The 23,717-nt window shown below is 33.1% G+C and overlaps 1 protein-coding gene across 1 annotated transcript; it reads right to left on the bottom strand.

Moving 5' to 3' along the window:
- Nucleotides 1-2,769: 2,769 nt before the first annotated feature.
- Nucleotides 2,770-8,070, bottom strand: LOC133336814 (calcyclin-binding protein). The gene is made up of 3 exons (XM_061545093.1): nt 7,849-8,070; nt 3,455-3,618; nt 2,770-3,268 (listed from the first exon to the last, which is right to left on the bottom strand). The coding sequence occupies exons 1-3, from the start codon at nt 8,068-8,070 to the stop codon at nt 2,770-2,772; spliced, it is 885 nt and encodes a 294-aa protein (XP_061401077.1).
- Nucleotides 8,071-23,717: the final 15,647 nt, after the last annotated feature.

Here is a 23,717-nt window from a genome sequence, read left to right as displayed (position 1 = left end):
TACCGATGGGTTTCAAGAAGGGCAACTGGTACTATTGTTCAACCCACAACGTAAGAAAGGACTTTGCCCCAAATTGCAAACGCACTGGGAAGGACCCTACAAGATTGTCACGAAAATAAATGACGTCGTTTATCGCATCCAGAGGAGCGACAGTCCCAGGTCGAAGATGAAAGTTGTACATTTGGAGCGGCTGACCCCCTACGGAACGGGAACTGTGCCTATTCGGGACGAACAGGCTTAAGCGGGGGGCAATGTTACGAATATAAATTTAGATTTAAGTTAATTTAGATGAATTCCGTTAATTTAAGAATTTGAATTGTAACGTAAATTTCTACTACGCAGTTTATTTGAATAACTTCACAACAACAACTACTGTATAGATTTTTCTACATCCTTCCATTTCCTCTTTAATTGTCTATTTTTTTGTTGACGTACAATTCTTGTTAAACGTCATCATTGATGATCGCTTAATTCCTCTTTCTTTGTTACCCCCCTCGCCTGTATATGTGTTGTTGTTATTGTTTACTCAATGTAAGTTTGTATGTGTTGTTGTTATTGTTTACTCAATGAAAGTTTGTTTGTGTTGTTGTTATTGTTCGCTCAATGTAAGTTTGTATGTGTTGTTGCATTGGTAGATTGTTTGTAATCTAGGCGTTACCAGATCGTCTAGAAACTTCTGTAGCGACAGGCAAGGCTCATATAAATAGAGGAAATGGAAAGGCAGTTAGTGAGTTGTGAATCAGATCGCGAATTGAAACCGTCAAGTAACGTAAAGCTGTAAAGTAACGTGCAAAGTAAAGTGTGTCAATAAACTCATTGTAATAATCGTAATCAGAACGAACCCGCGTTTTATTTGGTACGAACTGTATCGGGAAATAAAACAACGTCTACACGGGAATAAGTAAAGTCCAAGAACGTAACAATATTAAGGTCTGTCATGTTTACATCACCATCATTTATTATTCGCATTATATAAGGTATATGCTTTTTACAAAGTTTTAACCAACTGTGGGAGGTTGGCCTAGTCACCCCATCTTCGGATGTAATGTTAGTTTGATAAAATATTGAGATGTGCAATTAATCGATCCCTTGATCTAGTAGCGGTTAGTAGTACTTAAATTTCTGACGACGGTATTTATTTCTTGTGGAAATCTGTTTTCCGGAGATATGAGCCTCTGAAGTTCCGCTTGGACCCTTGTATTTTCTCATGATTTTTGAAATTCACTAGTGGAATATTTGTATAATTTCAATGCGTTTTAAATTCTGATTACAAAAATTTAATTTTCTTATATAAGAAGTCCATATTTCCTATGATATGTGCCTCCAAAATTCATCGGATTCCCTTTAAAATTTCTTAACACAATATGGGTATCAATTAAAAGCGGCAGAAGTGGAAGTTGCTAAAATATACTTATCTTATCAAAAAAGTCATATGTAGACCCCTATTTTAGATATATTGGACTTTTTCGATAAGAATACGTTATTATAATCAGGACTTCAAATGCATTTAATTGACACCCATATTGCCCAAGCGAATTTGAAAAATCCGAGCTGATCTTTGAAGGCCAATATTTCCAGAAATGCGAATTTCGGCAAGAAAAGAACACCGTCGTAATGGGGGATCCGCTGGATAAGCAAGAAAATTAGTTTAGTTTAAAGAATACGTTACTGTCATTGTAGAGGTCACTTCATTCAAATACTATTAGTCCATTGTGTGAACTAGGAATATTGACTTCGCTCAAAAATTCACAAAATGGCGGGCCTATGAAAAAATATTTTTGGAAAATCGCCTATTTTTTACCTCTAACCAAGTTGAAAAATAAGGAAGATCTTCACCGATTGATTTTATCCTAGTACATACGATAGCTATACACTCACGGAGAAACGTCCCAAAATTTTGAATCGATATGGCACTAGAGTCGACAGCTGTGTTTCTAAAGTATCAAAGAGTCTACCTCCGGCTTATCATCTAATGCTGGAGTGAGTATGAACAATTTCAGGCTTTAAAATTTGTCATTGGCCCCTGTTGAGCAGAGGGTAACATACCTATAACCGTGATATAAAAATTATAGAGCGCATGCGGAGAAGACATCGAAACGTTGTAATATTTCCTATGCTGATACCCGGCTTTTACGAACCTTTGAGAAAAATCCTTGGGAAATTAATCAACGCACGACTTAAATAACATGAGGAGGAGATGAGACAAATCTCAAAGAGTTTCTTTCTTTTTCCTATTTAGAACGCCGAACAGGCATTGGTTGGCTTTAATGTATGTTCACGACGTACATTAAGTAAACGACCCTCTTTTCAACCTAACCTAAAATGTTATAAATATAGATGTAATGCCTTTTCACACTGTTTTTTTATGGTAACATAATTTAATTAAAAAGATACACAATGCCTATTTTTTATTTCAACTTTTATTAAATAATATAATAATAGTTTTTCTATATATTTTTTACTATATACTGCTATATGGGCGGGTTTACTTTGTCTCGATGTTTATTTGGCGGAATGAAAAATTGAACATGTGCAGATGATTAACAATTTTAATATACATTTTAAATTACATACTAAAATACATACAAGTATGAATTCTATTACTTCATATTACAAATTAATTCATATCTCATTAGGACATTGTAAAGTGTTGTTTCATTTGAACATTTCGTCTGGAGAGAGAGAGAGAGAATACACAAAAAGTGTAGAATTGTACATAAAACAATTCAATTGGGGTATATTAAATATAAATAATTAATTTCTCTGAAATTAACTCAATGACGGTTCCATTGGATTATATTCACCCTTGTGAACCTTTTCTTGACTTTCAGTCCAAGCCTTGGCAATCATTTGTTTGGTCTTCGAATCACCCTGGTTGTACATTTTCTTCATGATATTAACCAAGGCATCTGAAGGATTTTCACTGCATTGTTTCAGCTCGGAGTCGGCCTGATCTTTGAGACGTTTCTCGATTGATGTCAAGCAGGCCCAGTGCTGACCTTCCAATTTTTTCTTCAGATAAATTATGATCATGCCAGTCTTAATCTTGCGATAGCTCTTGGGTATGTCAATGGGATGCAGTAAATTGTTTACAATCAGCACATAATCCTTGCCATTGAAATTGTTGACATTCAGGTTCATTGAATTGTCGGTGAAATTAACAACTACGTCTGATTCATCGATATTTTGGATGCCCTCCAATGTTACAAATAGTTTGACAAATTTCTCACTTTGATCCCATCCGTATTCATTTAGTTCGACATAGAATCTGTGCAAAAGATAAAGAAAAAAAAAACGATAAAAACAACAATGACCAAAAATGTAAACAAAACAAAGAAGGAACACGTTATGGTCAACCAGAACGGCGTCAAACAATAAAATGTGAAGAGAACGTTCTAGATGACCAGAGGGGTTAGGGCAGGGAATGGAAGTCATAATGCAAATGTGGGCTTACCTTTTTGGTCCGGTTTCTTTACGTTCTGCCGCCTGTTTTTCCTTCATTTCCAAATTCACAATTTCCCGATCCAATTCAGCTTTGGCCCTAACCAAGGCATCTTTAACTCTCTTCCTAGTTGCCTCGGCCAATAGCTTGGTGAATTCCTCGGCATCTTTTCTTAACTATGGAAAAAAGGTGCAAGAATTGTTATTAAATTAATTAAAAACAATAGGGGATATTTAAATGTGCAATAATTACCTCTTCAGCAGTTGACATGTTTGCAAGAAATCGATTTTTTATTAGTTTAGCAGCTCACTTGTGATTTTGCCTCTTGAAATGTTTTTATAAAACTGACTGATGTCTTGATGTTTGTTTGAATATTCGCGATGTTTCGTTCCGTACTGTCAAATAAAACTAGAGTTGTGTAAATCGACTTTCGACCAATCAACAATGGGAGTCTATTTTACACTACAACTGGGAAAGTCTATTTTACACCCAAACGGATGAAATCATTTAAAAGGAATAATAATACCAAATATAGATGGCGCTACACACGAGACATTTTCAAACAATTATAATTTAGAACTGTTTGTCAATGTAAGGCGAATTAAAAGGGCAAATTTGACTACAACAATTAATAAATGTTATTTTTAAGGTGACCAGATTTTGGAAATGAAAATATATGACATCAAACATCAACAATTTACCTTTTTTAGAAACAAAAAAATAATCATGATATAAATAAATATATTGTTCTGATCACGAACCTGCAAGAATTTTGAACTATTCGAAATAGTGACTTGAAAAGCTTTACCACTTTTGAATACGGGAAATACTAAATTTATATAAAAATCATGCCATGACATGTATAAAAACATACATTTTACTTATTTATAAATATTTAAAGGTAGTACAAAATAACGAAATTTAAAAACATTTTGTAATTTCGCAATATTTTTATATATTTTTTATCACTATTGTACAAGATTCGTAAAACCTTGACGCTATTTATAATTAAAAACAATTTCGACTAATCGTTAAATGTTTCAATGTAAAAAAATCGTACTCATAAAGTTCACTTTAAGAAAATATGTAAACAATTTGGAGTTCAGAGTGATTGAAGATGACAGATTATGGAAATAGATGACATACATTTTATAGACGACAGTCAGTTAAAATAGATGATTGTCCTCTAAGAAAGAAGACGTATGATCACCTTATGATATTTGACCAATCCTACATAGGCATATGTTGTTCGGTGGACAGCAATCGATGAAAATTTGTGCACTGTCTAGATATATGTACGACAATGCGGACAACACCGATTGGGTCCAATAGATATTCAAGAAAAAAATAAGAAACTGCCATCGTAGCTTCAAGACCAAAAATAGAAGGAGATGTAGTAGATGACTGAAATTTTGTACAGGTGCTTATTATTGGCCTCCCACATATTGGGTCTTTAAAATTCCATATGTGAATATTCAGCCAAATTCGATGGAAATTGGCAGCTCACTTCTAATTTGGCCTAAAACGCAAGTAAAAAACTTTATAGATTCGACCAAGATTTATTATACCTCCCATATAATGGGTCTTGAAAATGTAACTCTTTTGGCATATAAGATCGTTTCTATTCAATTAACTTCGATAAAAATTTGCAGTTCACTTCTAATTTGGACACAGGCAGTAATAAGTATTATAAATTTGCTTTTCGTCTAAGTTTCGGAATACTCCACATACAAGGTCCCTGTAGCCCTAAAAAAGTACAAATATATATTCAATTCAACTCTATAAATTTTTTTTTAATTAATAAAACAAAAACTTTGATATACTTTATTCAATACATATATTACTGATCTATCATTCATCAGATTCTTTTTTAAACATACTGAATAAAATCTTTATTTGAATAGACTCTGCCAATTTTTCAGGTTGCTCCTAATTAATTTGTGGCATGACTCGATAGTGTCACCCAAAGGTGAACTTAAATTTTTCTGTATTTACAATTTTCCTAAAGAAGTTTCCAAAAAATTCGCTAAATAAGTATCATTTTCCAAAAAAATAGGTGAAAAATTGAGATTGCCAACAAATTTGAGATTGGAATCCTTTTATAGACAAAACTACTTGACGTAGCAAAACAAAAATTCTCATTTCGCTCATCTTCTGTGTGACCGGCATAAATCACAAATCGTGATTTTTGATGTAATCATGCAAAATTGTTTCGCTTTATCAGACTTCATGTTGTGTAAAAAAGTTCTAGAAGTTCCTCAGTTTCTTGTAAGTTGTGAGTCGATTGAAAACTTAAAACTTAAAATCGATTTTTTATGCCGGTCTTGCAATTGAATTCTTATCTATTTATTCTTATCAATAAAGGTATTTGGTTTTTACCATTTTTTGACGCGATCAAGACACCACACAAAAATATACAATCAGATTCTCCATCAATTCTTTTGAGCCTGACCAAATTCCTAAAACAAGAGTATTTATTCTTAACACTAGCACAAATACCCTTTGAAAACTGTTACACGGATGGCTCGCAACACGCTCTTGCACTAATTAGAGGGCTATGAGAAAAACAAAATTATTTACCAGAAGTGTTACATATCTACTACCTCTAATATATAGAAGAGACCAACAATCTAATCGTTGGAATTCCGATGGGACTGTATTTTAATATTAAATAAAGGTTAAGTTCATGGATGTTAAGCCTTCAGTTCAACTCATCTTTAGTATCTGAGAAAGATAAGATATAATATATAGAAGAAAGATAGAGGGAAGAAGAATGTAGTAGAGTTCTATATCCAGGCTTCCCAGACCATGTTTTACTTTTTTTACAGATACCCCCAATCTGTAGATCCGAAGATTTCATTATGTTCTGGTCCCAACAAAGATTAAAGACTCGACGTAAAGCTTTGTAGCATGAACCGCTTTTGACTTGATTACCTTAACCCTCAATAGCCTGACTTTTTCTTTTTCAATGAAAAAATTTTATATGATGTATTTTAGGACCCTTAACAATGTTTGTTCTACGACTTTTCACAATTTTGAGTTTTGGACATTTTAGGGGAGGTTTTGTGTGTTGGTTCTTTGAAGAACCACCAGGCACTCCTTTGACAAGTAAAATGCATATGGTCTATATATGATTTTTTTTTTCGTTTAAATTATATATATTTCAGTTCATTTATTCAATGTTTTGTATGATATTCTAGAAAGCAGTTTTTTGTTGATTGGAAACATAATTCTACCTCACATTTAATGCAATACACTGTTGTTCTAGATGTGCAATTGGGCATTTTACAGCGAGGTTTGCCTGTTGTTAGGTATTTCGGGAAGTGCCCAACATTATCAAACCGCACGTCACTAGGCGGCATTACTACCCGAACTCGTTTTGGCACATTTTCAGGGGTCTCACATTCTCCAGTGCTTCTTGGACGTCCTTTCCTTATAGATTGTGTGCCAGATTTGACTAAAACTTTGCTGACGTCTACGATAAATTCGTGCAAAGTCAGCATGTTATTTGTACGAGGAGATGAAGAGAATTGGCGTTTATATAAAATCCATGCATTTATCATGGCCATGTCCATCATATGGTATATAAGACGATTTGTCCATTTGCGTGACTTTATTCTTATATCGTCACACATCAAAAATAACTTATTGCCCCACGGGTGAGGCTTGTCTGGCAAGTATTGTTTCAAATAGTGCTTAATTTTTGTGGCACAAATTTGTTTATCCACACACAAACGACTTCTTTTTGGAACAGAGTCAAAGTTTCTATTTAAAGCATCAATAAGCGGACGAATTTTATATAAACGATCAATGTTTGAGGAATCAGTGTTTTGTGGACGCAATCCTCGTCGACGTGAAGGAGCTGGTTCTTGAGCTGACGGACGTGGCATCTTACTGTTGTCATTTAGATGCAAAAACTGGCGTACCTTGTCATATCGATTTCTCGTCATGGTATTCATAATAGCCGGTATGCCAAATTCACCCCAATATGTCCTGATACTTGGGTATTTGAAGACGGACATAAAATATGTAATGCCAAAAAAGCGTTTTATTTCGTCTGGCGTTGTATTTAGAGGTTTCAATGAATCCTTTTGAATTGCGTACAAATTGCTTTGGCCTACAATATTAGAAATTATATCGTCATTTACAAAGTAAGAAAAAAATTTGAAAGGTGTATCTAGTGCCATTATGTCTGTTGTCAATTCAGAATCGCTGCCAAACTGAACCCAACTAGCATGATTCTGCATATGGTTTTTCTTCCAGATACATTTTTTAAACTCGGAAGAGTCCTTGTCAATTGTGATATCTTTGTAAAATGTTGCAATTTGATGCCAGCGTGTGCTATCTCCAGTAACAACTATATCTTCATTTTGAACACTCTCAACAGCAGTTGGTTCCACACTCACAACTTGTTCAGCATCTAATTCGTTCCCATTTTCGAACACACCATCTTCCAACTGATCAGTGATATTCGCATCATTATTTGTCACTATATTGAAATCGGGATCGTCTAGACTGTCGTCGTCATAATCTGATATATCGCCAATTTCACTTTCTGACCATTCAAAATCATTGACGAATGCTTCAAACTCTTCAGCCGTGGTAAAATCTTTGTATTTACGTGGCATTTTTCTATGAAAAATTAAAAATTACCACTAAAATAAGAAAAAGACGCTAAAGCACTAACGAATTTCACTTCTCTAATGAGTGCCTACTGGTTCTTTGAAGGACCAAAGGACTTTTACATGAAAAACACAAATAAAAAAAATTTATATTGTTAAAAAGATATTTACATGGCTTGAATATAGTGCACAAATAATAAAAATTAATTTTATTTGGTTCTTTTGGATCAAAAGTTTTGATTTCAATCAATTTGAAAAAGCACGATTTGTTCACTTTGAAGCTTTTGTGTGTTTTTCTGATAAACGTCAAAAATCAGCTGTTCAGCACCGAAAAGCATATGATTTTCTTTTCCGCTAGATGGCATACATTATAAAGAGAATATTTGCTGAATAAACATTGCGCAAAAAAGTAACATTTTTGAAAAACAAGTCTCTAAAGTTGAGGTTCCTGAAGGGACCACCAGGCTATTAAGCGCACTCCTAGAAAACAGTAATGGCCCGTTCCAGAACCTGCAAGAATGTACAATTTCTTCTACGATAACAATTTTTCCTTTATGATATCGGAAAAAATAGTCAAAAATAGTAGATTCTTGCAGTACGGGAACAGGCCATAAATTTCTATAAATTAGTTTATTTTACAGTATAAATTAAATTGAAAAAAGTTGATCCGATATTAGTTGTATGTACATGTTTTCAAAACTCTTTTTGAATTATTTCGACCTCTATTGTGATTTCAACGGACGGGTATAGCGAATGGTTTAATATGTCCAGACGTTAGAAATGGAATGACAAATTTAATATATTCATTAAATATATTGGAAATCAAATATGACAAAGGCTATGAGGTTTGGAACTTTTACCCATGATCTTAATATTTATCTTGATCATAATCAAATCAATTTTGTAAGCTCTCATAAAATGTTGGGTATTTATATTGACGATAAACTTACATTTGAAAGCCACATTGATTTTGTTCAGAGAAAAGTGTTTGGTGTTATTCGTAAATTGTACTCTACTAATTTATTTCTACCATGGTATGTTAAAAAGAGGTTGTTTATTATGGTCTGGAGGTTACATCTGGCACTACTGATCGGAATTTATCGAGAGTTAAGCGTATTGTAAATTCTATTGTCCGTTATGTTTATGGTATTAGAAGTAGAGACCATATTTCGGGTTATGTTAAAAATTTCCTGGCAGTTGACTTTGATGTTTTTATTTCCTCCAGGATTTTATGTACTTTTTATAAGATAGTTAAGAGTGGTATTCCTGTTATATTAGCTAATATGTTCAGATTTTGTATGTCCTCGAGGAATACACAGATTTTTATACCCAGAATTTATAATAGCATATTTGAAAAGTCATTTTTAATACGCGTTGCAAGATTATGGAACTTTTTACCAGTTGAATTGAGACAATTTTCTCAATCCAACAATGCATTTCGATTGAAACTTTTGAGTTACTTTTGTTGACTGTGAGATGTTACAATTTTTATTTGCTTTTTACCCTATTTTCATTTTCATAATCAAATGTGTTTTATCTGATACTATACTTTTAATATATTATCGCATGAGATGTTCTGCACTTTCAATGTTTTTGATTTGCTCAATTTGTATTTAGTTGTTTAACACGGTCATCACTTACTATTTTCTTTATACCCTTCACCACACTGTGGTACAGGGTATTATGTCTTTGTGCATATGTTTGTAACAGGCAAAAGTAATCGAGATAGACCCATGGTTCCTTTTGAATATGTCGATTTATGCATGTCCGTCCGTCTATCCATGTTAAATTGTAAACAATATGATCCGAATTGGATGAAATTTGCCACAGCTCACTTGTTTGGCCCAAGGACGAACCCTATTGAAATTGGGAAAAATCAGTCCAGATTTAGATATAGCTCCCATATATATTTTCGTCCGATTTAAGGTAAATAGGGTACCAAAGCCCCTAAATATTATTCGATTAGCACTTAATTTGGTATAACCTACTGAATTAGGTCTAGAATGGTGTGTGCCAAGTTTCGTGAAAATCGGTTCAGATTTAGATATAGCTCCCATATATAGTTTCGCCCGATTTTAGGTAAATGATGCAATCAAATTTTTGGTTGATGCGCGCAAAAGTTATCGATGTTCTAATTTTGGGCATAAGAAAAAAATCTTAAAATTATGCCGTTTATTATATTGAACAAAAACTTTGATATATATCTTCCTTCGTAAAATTAGAATGTGAATATATTATAATAATCGCGAAAAAGTTGCACATCTTCGCGAAATATGAGAAAAATAATAAAAATATAGGAGATTACGTCAATATTTTCATTATATTAATGACATACACACACCTAAAAATTAATTGAAAAATATCTACATAATCTAAACACCATGATGAATCAAATGATATCAAAATCACACAAGTCCGTGTAGCGGTTTGTAAATCACAGCGACAACAAAACAAGATATTGAGGAAAAATATTTGTTTTTGGTTCGAAAAAATAATGTCATCATATTTATTTTTTTTTAATTTTATATAAGAAATTTCAGAAAAAAATTTTGGAGTTATTCTGCTATTTTACCCGAATTTCGCCGAGTAATTGACATATATAATAATAATCACTTTTTGTGTATAAGTATACGCCTTGCGGATTATATCAAGACCCTTCCGATAAATCTTAGAATTCTATAAATAGGAATAAATCTTAAAATAAAATAATATTATGAAATATACATTTTAAATTGCGTCTAAATGGCGTAATTCTCAAAATCATCTGATGCGCATGCGGTTTCCAGGAAGTACTGAACTTTATCTTCCAATCCATATATATTTTGCGAAATTTCATTTGACGGCTAAGATGTGCCACACGTTACATTGAAGTACCCAAAAAATCGTAAAACGCGAATAATTTCCGAAAACTCCATATGGCATTAACGCGCATCCGATTTCGGTGTGCACCCTAAAAAAATACATCGATCTATACCGATTTCAATGTGGTCCATTAAGAACCATGGATGTGCCAACTCACATTATTTTTGAGATAAATTGGGTACATCTCTCTTTCGGCTGAAGTTTTTAAAGTTCTCTTTTCGAAAAAGATAAAAATCCGTATAAGGTTATTAATTGAAGCGGAAATGGTCCACAGAAAACGCAAATAAATCCGCGATATTTTCAAAAACATTTTTTGCCAAATTTCGTGTTTTTGGAAGGCCAGTTCCCGCCGTTCTAGTAGATGGATTTTCACGAAGAAGATTTTATATCATCCGAAACGTAAAAAACCTTATTGATCGCGGGTACCCATATCATTCAGTTGACAGATCTAAAAATTTGGCCCGAAAAATAGGTTTTTTAGAAATTTGATCGCACAAAATTTTCACCATCAGATGAGTATTACTCTGAAGCTGTGCATACTACATATACAAAATACATATCAAATTACGCAGATTCGCGACTACAATAATCTTATAATCGATTTTTAGAAATTCCTGTTTGCGTATTAAAGCTAGAAGTGAAATTAAAAAAACACTCAAAATCGAGCTTCAAATTGTCAGCATCATTTAAAGGTAGATACAGTTAAATTTTTGAAAAATGATACATAAGTGGCGTAGTCCCCATTTTATTGACTTCTAGTTTTACTTTGACACTAAGACCGTGAAATGAGTGGCTTAGTCAGAAATCGATAGAGAACATAAAAAAACTGGTTCGCCTCAAACTGTTTTTACACATTTTTTTACATTAAAGTAGACACAGCTTCCACCAAAAGAAAGTTTGGAGGTCAATATCATGAACAGTTTGCAACGACAGACCAATTAACCCCAAATTGGTCACTTTCATTCATATACTTAAGTAATTCCCGAGTTATAAAGGGGTGAACCTCCGCTTCAGCTATGTTAAAAAATTGGTTAGTTTCGTCCGATTTCATGTAAATGGTGCACCAAAGTCCCTATATATCTTTCGATTTGCACGAAATTTGGCATAACGTACTGAACTGAGCCTAGAATGATGTCTGGCAAGTTTCGTGAAAATCAGTTGAGATTTAGTACAAAATTGAGCATAGAATAACGTAGTTGCGTTTTCTAGAAGTACAGACATAGCCCAACGGATGACCTATTGATATTTCAAACAAATATCGATTTACATACATTTGTCACATTGTAACAAACGAATGATATGTTTATGTATAGATCTAGATCGATTCACATTTAGATAAATATCACATATTTTATTTGTTCCAATTTCATGTTAATAGTGCTGTTTAATATGCCCATAGTGGTGAAGGGTATCATATAGTAGGTCCCGTCCGACTTTACTACTTTCCTTACTGGTTTTAGTTATGGCTGGGGAGCCAAATGTATATACACCCAAGTCTGTTTTTACACGGTCTTTTTGTACACGGTTTTGATATAACACGGTTTGAAAATTGAATATTTTAATTTTTTTACACGATTTTATTCCATTTAGCACGATTTGAAATTTTATGTACTTAAAATTTTTTGTCAAATTAATTTTTGCGAAGTATGTTCATATCACAAAAAAGTATTTATGAAAGAAAAAAGTCTGAAACCATCGATAGTATCGATAGTTTGCGAACACTAGCTTAAAGATTTAAGTGAATCCCCCTTTAGCGCTTACAAACAATTTTTACTGGTCAAAGGAAATGTGAATAGCACTAATTTAGGGGAATTGCCTTTTTTACACGGTTTTTTTACACGGCTTCTTCTGGAACCAATCTACCGTGTAAAAACAGACTTAGGTGTATACATAAATACTTTAATTATTACTTTATTTTCAGTTTTTAGTTCTACTTAGATGATATAAGATATATTGTTAACACTATTTATTGGCCTTGGAGGCTTTAGTGTTAAGGAATGAAATTAAATAAATAAAATAAATATAGAGATCGAAAGATTTCAAGCAGAGTAAAACCTAAAAATACCGCACAATTCTTTCATTAGTGAAACTAGAAAACAAAATTAAATCGAATTACTATTTAGATATATTCAGATCTAGTTAAAATATTCATATTGGTTTTTACTGTTTTGTAAAAAAGTCTAATTCGCCGAAAGTGCCCCTACCCGTGGTAGCTTCGGCATTTGATGGGGCACATTCGGCACCATAGTAATATCATGGTAATTATCACCGCTATCAATCTGTTTGGAATTCAGATCCTCTAAAGGTTTGTTTCAATGCGCGACTCAATTTTTGATTTTTAAGGCCATATTTTCTAGCGTCGGACGTTTACGTCTTAAGGTACTTACACCATCAGAAAAAATTTTTTTCTATAACATTTTCGACAATACAGGAACGTTTTGTCTTATCTATGTAATTTCGAACCATATAAAAGGATTATTTTTAAAGACAAACTCAAAAACATTTTAAGGAAATAATATTGCACTATCTGTATATGGCCGAATGGCCCCACTTCAAAATGCCGAATGTACCCCGAAGCTAATTTTTATATATTTTTTTAATTTTTTATGCCAATTTTCAAAAAACATTTTTTAAGAATGCACATTGTAATTGACTACTTTTTAATAATACTGGCTTCAAAATTTAAAATACTTACAAAACATCTGTAAAAATACAAAAGATTTCAAACTTTGCCACCGTTATTTATTTTTATATTCAATACATATGTATCGAAAATTCAAAAACGCGATTGCCGAATGTACCCCGATGCCGAAGGTGCCCCAGTCTTTACAGAATATTTGCTTAAATAGAACCACCATTTGGTATAGTCATTGAACAACGTTAACTATCGATTTTAGGTTTTAGAATGTCCCAGTCCTATCACCTCTGAAAAATCTAGGATTGCATGCATTTTTAAGGTCCAAAAGAATAAGCTTGAACTCTTAATTTGAGTTATAAACATTATTATATCCTCTGCCTCCTTCAGACGTCACTTTGATAAAGCAAAAATGTGCCCCATCGAAATGTATCTTTCAGAACATTTTGGTTCGATTTAGAAATGTCTATCCATTTGTCTTGTTGCCTGGACAAGATTTAGATCAAGTTAAAAGATAAAGACTGTCGGTCCATTCATTCTAGTACTTGTAGATAAATTGTAATCAACCAGTAATACATTCCACTTGTAATACAAATTGTAGCATACTTGGTAGTTTTATAACCATAATCCCAAATGATATCAAAACCTACAAAAGAAGGTTATGGTATATGGATATAATCAATGACGAAAATAAACCAAAATATTAATTTTCACGATTGTAAATATTGTATGGGGATGTTTCGAAGATGGAACAGGTGCGGGAGTTTTAATTGCTTAACTTTCTATTTCGAATTCTTACAAACGAAACGATTAAAAATAGAAGAGTCGAAAATTTTGGGAGATAGACATTTTAACCTTTTCCTCCGAAATAGACCCCCTGATATACTCAACCTAACTTTCACATATCTGTCGGCAATAACGACTAACGATTTTTATTTATTGTTACATATACAATGGTAGAATAACGTCATATTCACTTATAAACATATGTAACAGGTTGTTTTTTATTAACAATCTTATATGGAAAATATCGCGGAAAATTAATGGATAATCAAGTTTTTTTACAATATGGGCTTGCAAATTTGATTATAATAAGAATTTTTCCCAATGTTCCGAAAGATTTTTCTCGAAGAGCTGTAATTTTGAATATTAACTACATTTACTGCATATGAATATTACTGCATTTGAAAATATCTTAATTTTGTTTATATTTTCCAATGTTTGGTTTAAAAAGTTTGGTATATACCATGGTACAATTATACAAGGTAGGGTAACTTTTGTCAAAAAGGAGAAAATACACCTCTACCTTATGGGCAATAATGTCAGAATAAATGAAAACTAATGCAACAAGTCGTTCTGTACCAAAAATGCGAAAAATGAATGAAATGTCAGATTTTCTTTTCAAAATCGAGTTGGGGATATGATATACAAGGTAGTCTCATGAAGTCATATGTTTCCATATTGTTCATAAATTTGATTTGACAACATTCAGTTTTCAAAATTTAAACGAAAATATCGAAATGTACGCAAATCTTGTGTCCAGTGGCAAACAAGTTTAAATTGTCTATATTTATTAATATTTTTAAGCAATTTGTATTTATATGTTTTATAGGCGGATCAATGTGGATCTTTAGAAAAAATATGTTCTTTAATTTGTTGAAAATTTGCCAATCGCCATGCGTAACATTTTATGGAATTTATTTTTTATTTTATTTGACAACGTTACCTATAATCCGACGGGACGTACAAAAATATTCAACTTCCCCACTATGACAAAACGTTGTGTACGGCTGTATTACCCAAATACGTCTTTTCCATAAGTGAATAATACAAACCGCAAAATTAATTCATATTTTTTATGTTCCCATTCGAAATTTCATATTTACTGAATGTTTTGTTTTTGTTTCAACAAAAGAAAAATTGAAAAATACGTTCTGTCAAAGTTGAAATTGTTGAACTTGAAATTTTGTACGTACGACGTATTTCGGTAGTATTCATATAAATATATGTATTCTACTTTTGTGGTGAAAAGCGTCGAACGAGGTGGTTGAATTTTTGGTAGGGCTGTGAAATTGATATATGAATTCCATATTAAGAAGGGTTCCCAAATGAAGAGTTCTCAAACGAGACTATCTTGTATAGTTATGCCATGCATTTCTTCTTACAAATGTTGTAAGATTCAACTTCAAACAAATCGATTTTCGAATATTTTTTATTATATTTTTCAAAACATTACACACACAGTCACACATTTTGTACATGACATTGGCATAACAAGCCACAGTATGAAAAATGTAATTTATAAGTTGATATGGGCTACCTACCACGCCTTCAAAATTATTACATAATATATTGATCCATTTTGTGTTATAAATAATGTTAAATTTGTTGCCGTTATTTAGTTACAGAATCAGAGTACTCTAATATGTGGTCATTAAATTACCGACAGATGGATATAATTATACAGCTTATACAAACCCATTATAAATTATTGAACCTCAGAATAAATATAATCATCATAATCAATTTGCGTGGGATCAATAATCAATTTTATGTTCAATGGCAACCCACACCGCAGCATTGCCATATCAAAAAACCCATTATACAAAATTTCATCTTTGGGCATAATGGCTCAATTAAGGACTGGCTTGCTACACACATACCCACAAAACAATATCATTATTAGCTGTGTGTGTGAGTGTGCGTTTCGTTTAGATTGTTTATGTTCTCTAAAATTGTAAAATTTTTAATCAATTAAAAAAATATAAATACGAATATACGAAAAGAAAACTTACGTATCCTTTAAGTTCTGAAGTTGATCGACGAAAGAAAGTGAAAATGAGTTTCATTTTGGCATCCGGCACAAAAGTATTTCAATCAATGTGATTTTTTTTTCGTAGAATTGTAGTTCATTGAAATTTAGGTGCTTCGCTTTGGTGTTTTTTGTCTCTTTTTTCCTTTTGTTCAGTATGGTAACGTTTAGATGTGGCATTGCCATCGGTGGGAAGAGAGATACAAAACAACAATAACAGCAGCAACAACAACAAATAGTGAAGTGCGTTGCGTTTTTATTTTTAGTCATAATGGCTTAATTAATGTTGGCTCAAAAATACCATCACAGACTAACTATAAAATCAGGGTTGCCATTGTGCGACAGAATATGATTTGCCAGTGATTGATAAATGTACAAATTATAATGAGAAATGCGGTGTATTGAGATTATTACTGATTAAAATCGGAAACGTTTGATGAAAATTACGAATTACGGATGAATAATAATGATCCTTATAATAAAAAATGTCATGCAATAGTGGTCTAATTTAGAAAATATATTAGAGCCACACTATCGATAAATCACATTACAGTTAGCAATTCTGTGCAGATATGATCAAGAATAAATAATGAAGACTGATCGTTTAAGGTTTTCTCTTCAAAAATGATCGAAATGTTTGGATCACCGCAATATTTTTCCTCAAGTTCCGGTTATACTATAATATTTTGGAAATGAAATTGGCCTTATTTTGGTCCTTTTTTTAAGGCGATCTGCAGACACAGTGATGATCTGAGCACCACGACATTTTACACAAGCAACGAGATCTGGCTAATGAATATCCATGTCTGATGTTAAGAATATCCGTCCACATTTAGCTGGTCAATAAGGCAAAATTATTTGTGTAAAAAAGACGAAATACGCATTTTATGTCGAGTGCTATTTACTCCGGATGGACATATTCCGGAGAAGTTGTCATGCCTGTTTTTATGAAGATCCGTCCACATTTAGCTGGTCAATAAGGCAAAATTATTTGTGTAAAAAAGACCAAATACGGATTTTATGTCGAGTGCTTTTTACTCCGGATGGACATATTCCGGAGAAATTGTCAGCTACAAAAGCGATTATTATTCTAAATGCCTCCAATATGGAACACTTGTGCCGAAATTTGTACAGTCACATTTTTTTTCTGCAGAAAGTTAAAGACTATTGATTTTACATAATGGGCTGAAGTGACAGACGTGGACCGAGTAAGGCTCGTGCTGTTTCGGATCGTTGACCCCTCTGTCGTAGAAACGTATACCATTTGAACCTTTGATAACCCAAACAACTGGATTATCAAAGGGTCGGCCTGTCCGAAGATGATGCTTTGGGGTCTTTCAAATATTACGTAAACAGATTTATAGCAAATATTTACACCCCTCTCCCCCTTGTCATCAAAAGTAAGAATAGCTTACACAGGTATGTCAGTTTCCCCATTTCAAAGATCGACATCCGTCTGTACCACATATTGCTCAACGTTGAGTCTTTGATGACTACTTCTTCCGTATTCATCAATAAGGTCGAGCCACTCCCTCCATCTTGTAATGTCATTCAGAACAGCAGTGATGTTATCCCCTTCTCGGTTGATGTTCATTGCGTTTGGAGTGAGTTTGTATCGCCGGCATCCACATCCAATTTTGTCGAAGACAATGCCACGATCTTCGCTCCGTAAATACATGAGTTCAACTCGGCCAAACGAAAGTTCTTTTCGACAGTACTGTAACCGAAATGTTAAAACAACATATGGGTAAAAGAGATTTTCCTTGTTTTTGTTTAAAAGTTTCAGAATCCATGGAGCGCACAATGTCGACCATGGCATAGCCTTTTTGAGACTAGGTACCCATGATTACTGGTTAATTTAGGGGCGGCTTCCTACAGACAAATATAATCCGGATATGCGTTCTAATTTTAAATAATTAAAATATCAGTATCTACCACAAAGTACATGCCCAGAAATATTAAATAAGGGTTATGAGTGTTATAGGTCAATATCCTTCTGTATTTTCGATCAGCAAACTCTTTCCATGCTGGCACAACTATGTTTCGGTTGCAGTAAAAATCTCAATTATTTTCTAAAGTTCTTTTCAGGAGAGAACATTCCATTACATCCAACCTGTTACAACAACTATATATAATTTTACCATGATCAATACCAGACAATGGCCTTGTAGTGAGGCAAATTCTATTGAAACTGCTGTGCCTTTTTTTTGGTTCCAACAAATGTTTTTCTTGAAAAAAGATTCGATTGTAGTGGTGGTGTACGACCATATGATATCCTTGGCGGTTTTTGTATTTTCTTTTATATGTTTTTAGTCCTTTGCTTAAACACTCCGATAAATTTACCTGCTACCAATGAATTTCTTTCCATTTTTTTTATTTGTCACAAATTCTAAATAAAATGTTTCTTTTTTCAATGTCGTTTTTCGTTTGACAATACAATTGTGTTATTTTTGTTTTTGTCCTGATTTCGATTTTTCCCTTTTTGACATCATCTACCTGCTGTCCCAAAAACGATTTTAGAACAAACATTGATTGGCAACCCTAGAAAAGAAGAAGCACGAAAAAATGTAAACAGGTTTATTTTGACGACGATCTTTGAATATCCTCCGTCACGTCACGCCTTCAATTTCTTCTCTAGTCAGTTGATACACGGTGGTAGCTGGTGGATGCCAAAAGAGTGAGTCTAAATTACAGATGAGATGACGTCCCTCTCTCAAGGTTGATAATTGGATGCCAGAAAATGTTTTAATTAGTTCAGATGAAATGAAGAAAACAAAACTGGTTATAAAGAGAGCGATCGAAACACCATCGGAGAGGGTAAAAAACCCAAACTGGCCAACACCGAAAACAAAAAACAAATATGGAAGATTCATAACAAAAACATACTCTCACCATCAGCAGCGAGCGCCTTAACAACTCGAGCAGGCTGGAAGGCAGGCAACCCAGCAAGCAACCAGGCAGGCATGCAGATAGGCAGAAAGAGCGAGCGCACAACATTCGGCGGCGTAGATCATTGTGTACCAGCGAGAAGAGAGCGCGACGAAACATCTTTATAATGCTGCGATGACATCTCTCTAACAACTCAATTATCTTCTGTATACCTACACACAACAACATATTAGTGTTGTGTTTTTTATAGCCTCCGATATAATTAAGCCATCACAGAAAGCGTACGGAGGAGCGAGCTAGCGTCTATTGCCGTGTATACACACAATCATACAGCCCAGTCAGTCAGTCCGTCAGCCATCCAGCCAGCAATCCAGCATTTATTTATTTATTTTCTATTGTTTTTGATCAGCTGCAATTATTTACATTTCAAGAAATCACCATGGCTAGTAGATGCTGCTGCCTGTTCACACCTTCAACAACAATTTAGTTTTTTGGAATATAATTGTTGTTTGTGCGCAAAATTCTAAACACGAATACAACACCGACAAAATAGAAGAAAAGAAGTTCCTTTGGTCGTCCAACGAAGAAGATAAGTTCATTAACGCCGACAGCACTCTATCAAATTACACGCCACAACACGGTCGGTTGATCGGTCGCTCGCTCGGTGGGACAGACAACAGCAACCAGAAGACAAGACGGAAGAGACATGATCATCGTTGGCAGCAGCGGCAGCACTAGCACCAGTCTACAGCAGATGAAAGGTAATCAAATAATAATGTGTAACATGCGTGTACCACGGAGACGACGGACAGAAAAAAATTAAAAAAAATAAACTTACAAAATATTATTATACATACAAGTCGAGCGGCGGCGGTAACAACAACAACGAAGACAATATTGTTAAAGCACCAGCTCTACATTTGAATAATTTGGAAGTTGTTGGATTTTTATAGTTTCCATTCTTGTTTCTTTTTATTTTCCTGTTGTTAATTATTCCCAACTCTAAAGCGTATGTATATGATAAACGTTGTGGCGGTGGTGACAACGAGAGCAAAGTGAGATCGTATCGATTGCTGACAACTTCTGTGAATTGAAGAAGTTTCCAAAAAACATACGGATATATCACCTCCCCCTCCCATCATCAAACATCAAATTTTCATCAATGTGGATTTCTCTTTGACACTGGCGGCTGTGGCCATCAACGGAACGGAAATCCAATAGATTCCTAGTTACCAAAATCACAAAAAAGAAACTCGACTAAACTCTCTTCCCAAAAATATTTACAAAACACGAAGGTGAGAAGACAAAATATCCTGTATAAAAATTGTGAAAGTGTATTGATGTCGTCGTTTTATTTATTTATTTTTTATTCTTGTATGTATTTGGCTACTGGACATACCCCAAAAAAACGAAAACGAACAGAAACTAAAAAAAAAACATATTGGATGCTGTTGTGTTTATTGTACAAAAAGAAAATATTTGGAGCATCACCAAAATTAAATTTGAAATGGTGGTGGTTGTGGTAGTGATGCTTTACAACTCAAGGATTAGTTAGTAAGAATACCAAAAAAGAAAACAAAATCAAAACTTCTCTGGAAACTGTAGATAATTTCAATTTGGAAAACAAATATCGAAAACGGAATATTAAATCATCAAAAGGATACAATTTGGAAGGGCTGTTTGGGCCATTCCTAAACATTGTGGATATTTTTTCATCATCATCATCCTTCTTAAAGGTAAAAGACAACTTTGCAAGATTGCTCCTATTATTTGGTTGGTAGCTATTTTGCTAGTTTATCTTGATTTATTTAAATTTAGGCTAAAAGACGTTGGCAAACATTTCATCATGGCAGATCAATATCAATGGCCGTAAGTATATTTTCTAATTATTTACTTTTGAATATTTTTAACAATTTCATTTTTTTCATTTAAAACTAAATGTTACTGTAGCATATTGTTGTAAATTTATTTTATAAATATAATAATTTCTAATTTAATGTTTTACAATTACATATATCCTACCGTATACATTCGGACGTTAATCTTTCTCAAAAAACTTTTTTGGACAGAAAAGAGTTGACAGACAAAAATAAGGTTGCCTTTTCTTGATCTATTTAATATCGTACCATCAATATCTATATATATCTATATATCTCTCTTTGACATCAAGACCAACTAATTTTTATTATTATCAATCAGTTCCCATTGCCCTAATAGCAATATTTAAAATATAAGCCTAAAATTATAAGAGAACTTGTCATGTGAGACTATATTTGGTCATGAAACTTCCTCAGAACAAAATTTCTCAAGATTTTCAAGAAACCATTTTTTTCCCTTCATATAAAACAGAATTAAGAATGTATTTTCAGGTGATATATAAAGACATACGTTTAGTCTTATTTTATATTTCCAAGACAGAAAAACATTTCACAACCTATTACACCTATTCCATAATATTAAACTTGGTATATTTAGATAACTGATTATTGTTTTGCCCACAAAATATTATTACAGGAAATATGTTATTGTTCTATACCATAAGAAATTTTGGTTTCGGTATCTTGGGAAACTTTTCGAGTTGATATATTCAAGGCCGACCATACCAACTTATTTCTTTCCCATTTACTAACACGATGACGATACAATCTAAGTCGCCACATATGATTTGATTTAGTCTTATTTTATATTTCCCAAACAGAAAAATATTTCATATTCAAGTCTAACCATAATATAAATCCATCAATACATTGGTACATTTAAATAGCTGATTATTCGGTATATCACTTCCTTTAAAAATTTTAGGATAAGTATGAGCACATTTCAGTATAGTCGGACGTGCCGACCATATGATATCCTCATCTAATAATATTAAACAATTTTAGAATATATAGAACCCTGTGAATATTTTAGTATATCCGACCACATCCATCAAGATCGTTGCAATTCATTCTTCTTCTCCCTCTTTACAACTTCTCTAGACCTAGCGAGAACTTGTACACCGCCATCAGGATCACAATTTTATAATTTTTCAATTTTATAATTTTCTCAGATCCAATTCCCATTTCGTGATGTTCATCCGATTTCGGAACGCATGAAGTTCCGATATAATTGGTGTACATTTAAAGGTCAAACACTTCTCTTCGATATACAGTAACGTTAACGGTCATTCCGGAGCAAATATATAAGCCACAGAATACAAAATTTAAATTTTTTACATAAAAACCGTTGGGTTCTATCCCCCGTCTAAAATTCTCTAGAGCGATCATATACTAAAAGTTGGTTCTATGACCAATATTTCGTGGCATTACAAATTTCCAACATATTTATATAGGACAAAAGTGGACCTATTCTTCAGACAAATTCGATAGAAGTTGTAATTTACAGGAAATTGATATCAGTGTAGGTATACTTGTCAAAATAACGAGTATATATACTATTTTTTATCTTAGAACTTGTGATCTATAAGACTTTTTGAATAAAACAGTCCAAATGTTTTCTTGATCCATAAAATAGACAAGCTGTGTGTCTGTAGTTTGGTATGCTCATGACAGCTATTCACCTTGGCATAGCCCCCATATAACAGCTCCGTTTGTTTACAGGTATTTTTAATGTTCATGTGGAAGGGTATAATAGGCCCAAGCAAACTTAGCTATTTCATTAGGTGTCGAAATAGTCACACTGGGAAGTTAGATTCAGAAAATGGGATACTAATTCAATAATTTTACGTTGACAACTCTCAAGATTTTACTGCAACCAAGTAGGTTGCTTACTATATTGGCCATATTGGCTTTTTTTTACAATGAAGTGAATTAATAAATGAAATGTAATGTATATTACTAAATTTTATTTACCACACTCCTTCCGGAGTGTTAATTTCCTTTAAACAATTGATTTCTTTATAAATCTTACGTGAATTAACCATTTAAACATCATGATAATCCCTTTTTCGAATACATATCCATTGTTATCCTACTGCCTTTATGAAAATTTGCATTTAAGTCATTACAGTGTTAAATTACAATATCATCATCTCTAGTATCAAAATCACTGCTTTGTCACGCTATACGCTTAGCTATCAAAAAATCTACTCACACTGCTTTTGTCAGCAAATGTAAAAAGAATTAAGAACCCTCCCCAAAAAATATTATTTACCCATTCTCCGCGTACCTTTATGTCACATTTTATCAATGTGACCACATTTGTGGTTGAAAATATTGTGGTTAATATTTAAAGGAGTTTACAAAAAGTTTGATTTTTATTACAAAATTTAAAGAAAAATACAAGTAGGTTACTATTCGCTACTACTGAGATCATAAAAGGGGAGGTTTATGTGCAAGAATGCGACCATTTAAACAAGTGTAAATCGTTATACACTCAAATACATAGATTTGCATACCATTATATTGACAAGTTTTGCTAATATTTTGTATTCGGTTTTATATTTCTTTGACCGCA

This window comes from Musca vetustissima, unplaced genomic scaffold (assembly GCF_032173495.1).
Source record: "Musca vetustissima isolate MV318-11 ecotype Yass unplaced genomic scaffold, APGP_CSIRO_Mvet_v1 utg6369, whole genome shotgun sequence".
Classification (NCBI taxonomy): domain Eukaryota; kingdom Metazoa; phylum Arthropoda; class Insecta; order Diptera; family Muscidae; genus Musca; species Musca vetustissima.
This window is presented reverse-complemented; position numbering and strand designations above follow the sequence as displayed.

Bases quoted from the DNA above. Each gene is read 5' to 3' on its own strand.
- LOC133336814 (XM_061545093.1), bottom strand. From the start codon at position 8,070: ATGCCACGTAAATACAAAGATTTTACCACGGCTGAAGAGTTTGAAGCA. The intron at 3,619-7,848 runs GTGAGTGTGGAA...TTTTTTCCATAG, and splicing joins AATTAGATGCTGAACAAGTT to TTAAGAAAAGATGCCGAGGA. The intron at 3,269-3,454 runs GTAAGCCCACAT...TCTTTTGCACAG, and splicing joins AAAGAAACCGGACCAAAAAG to ATTCTATGTCGAACTAAATG.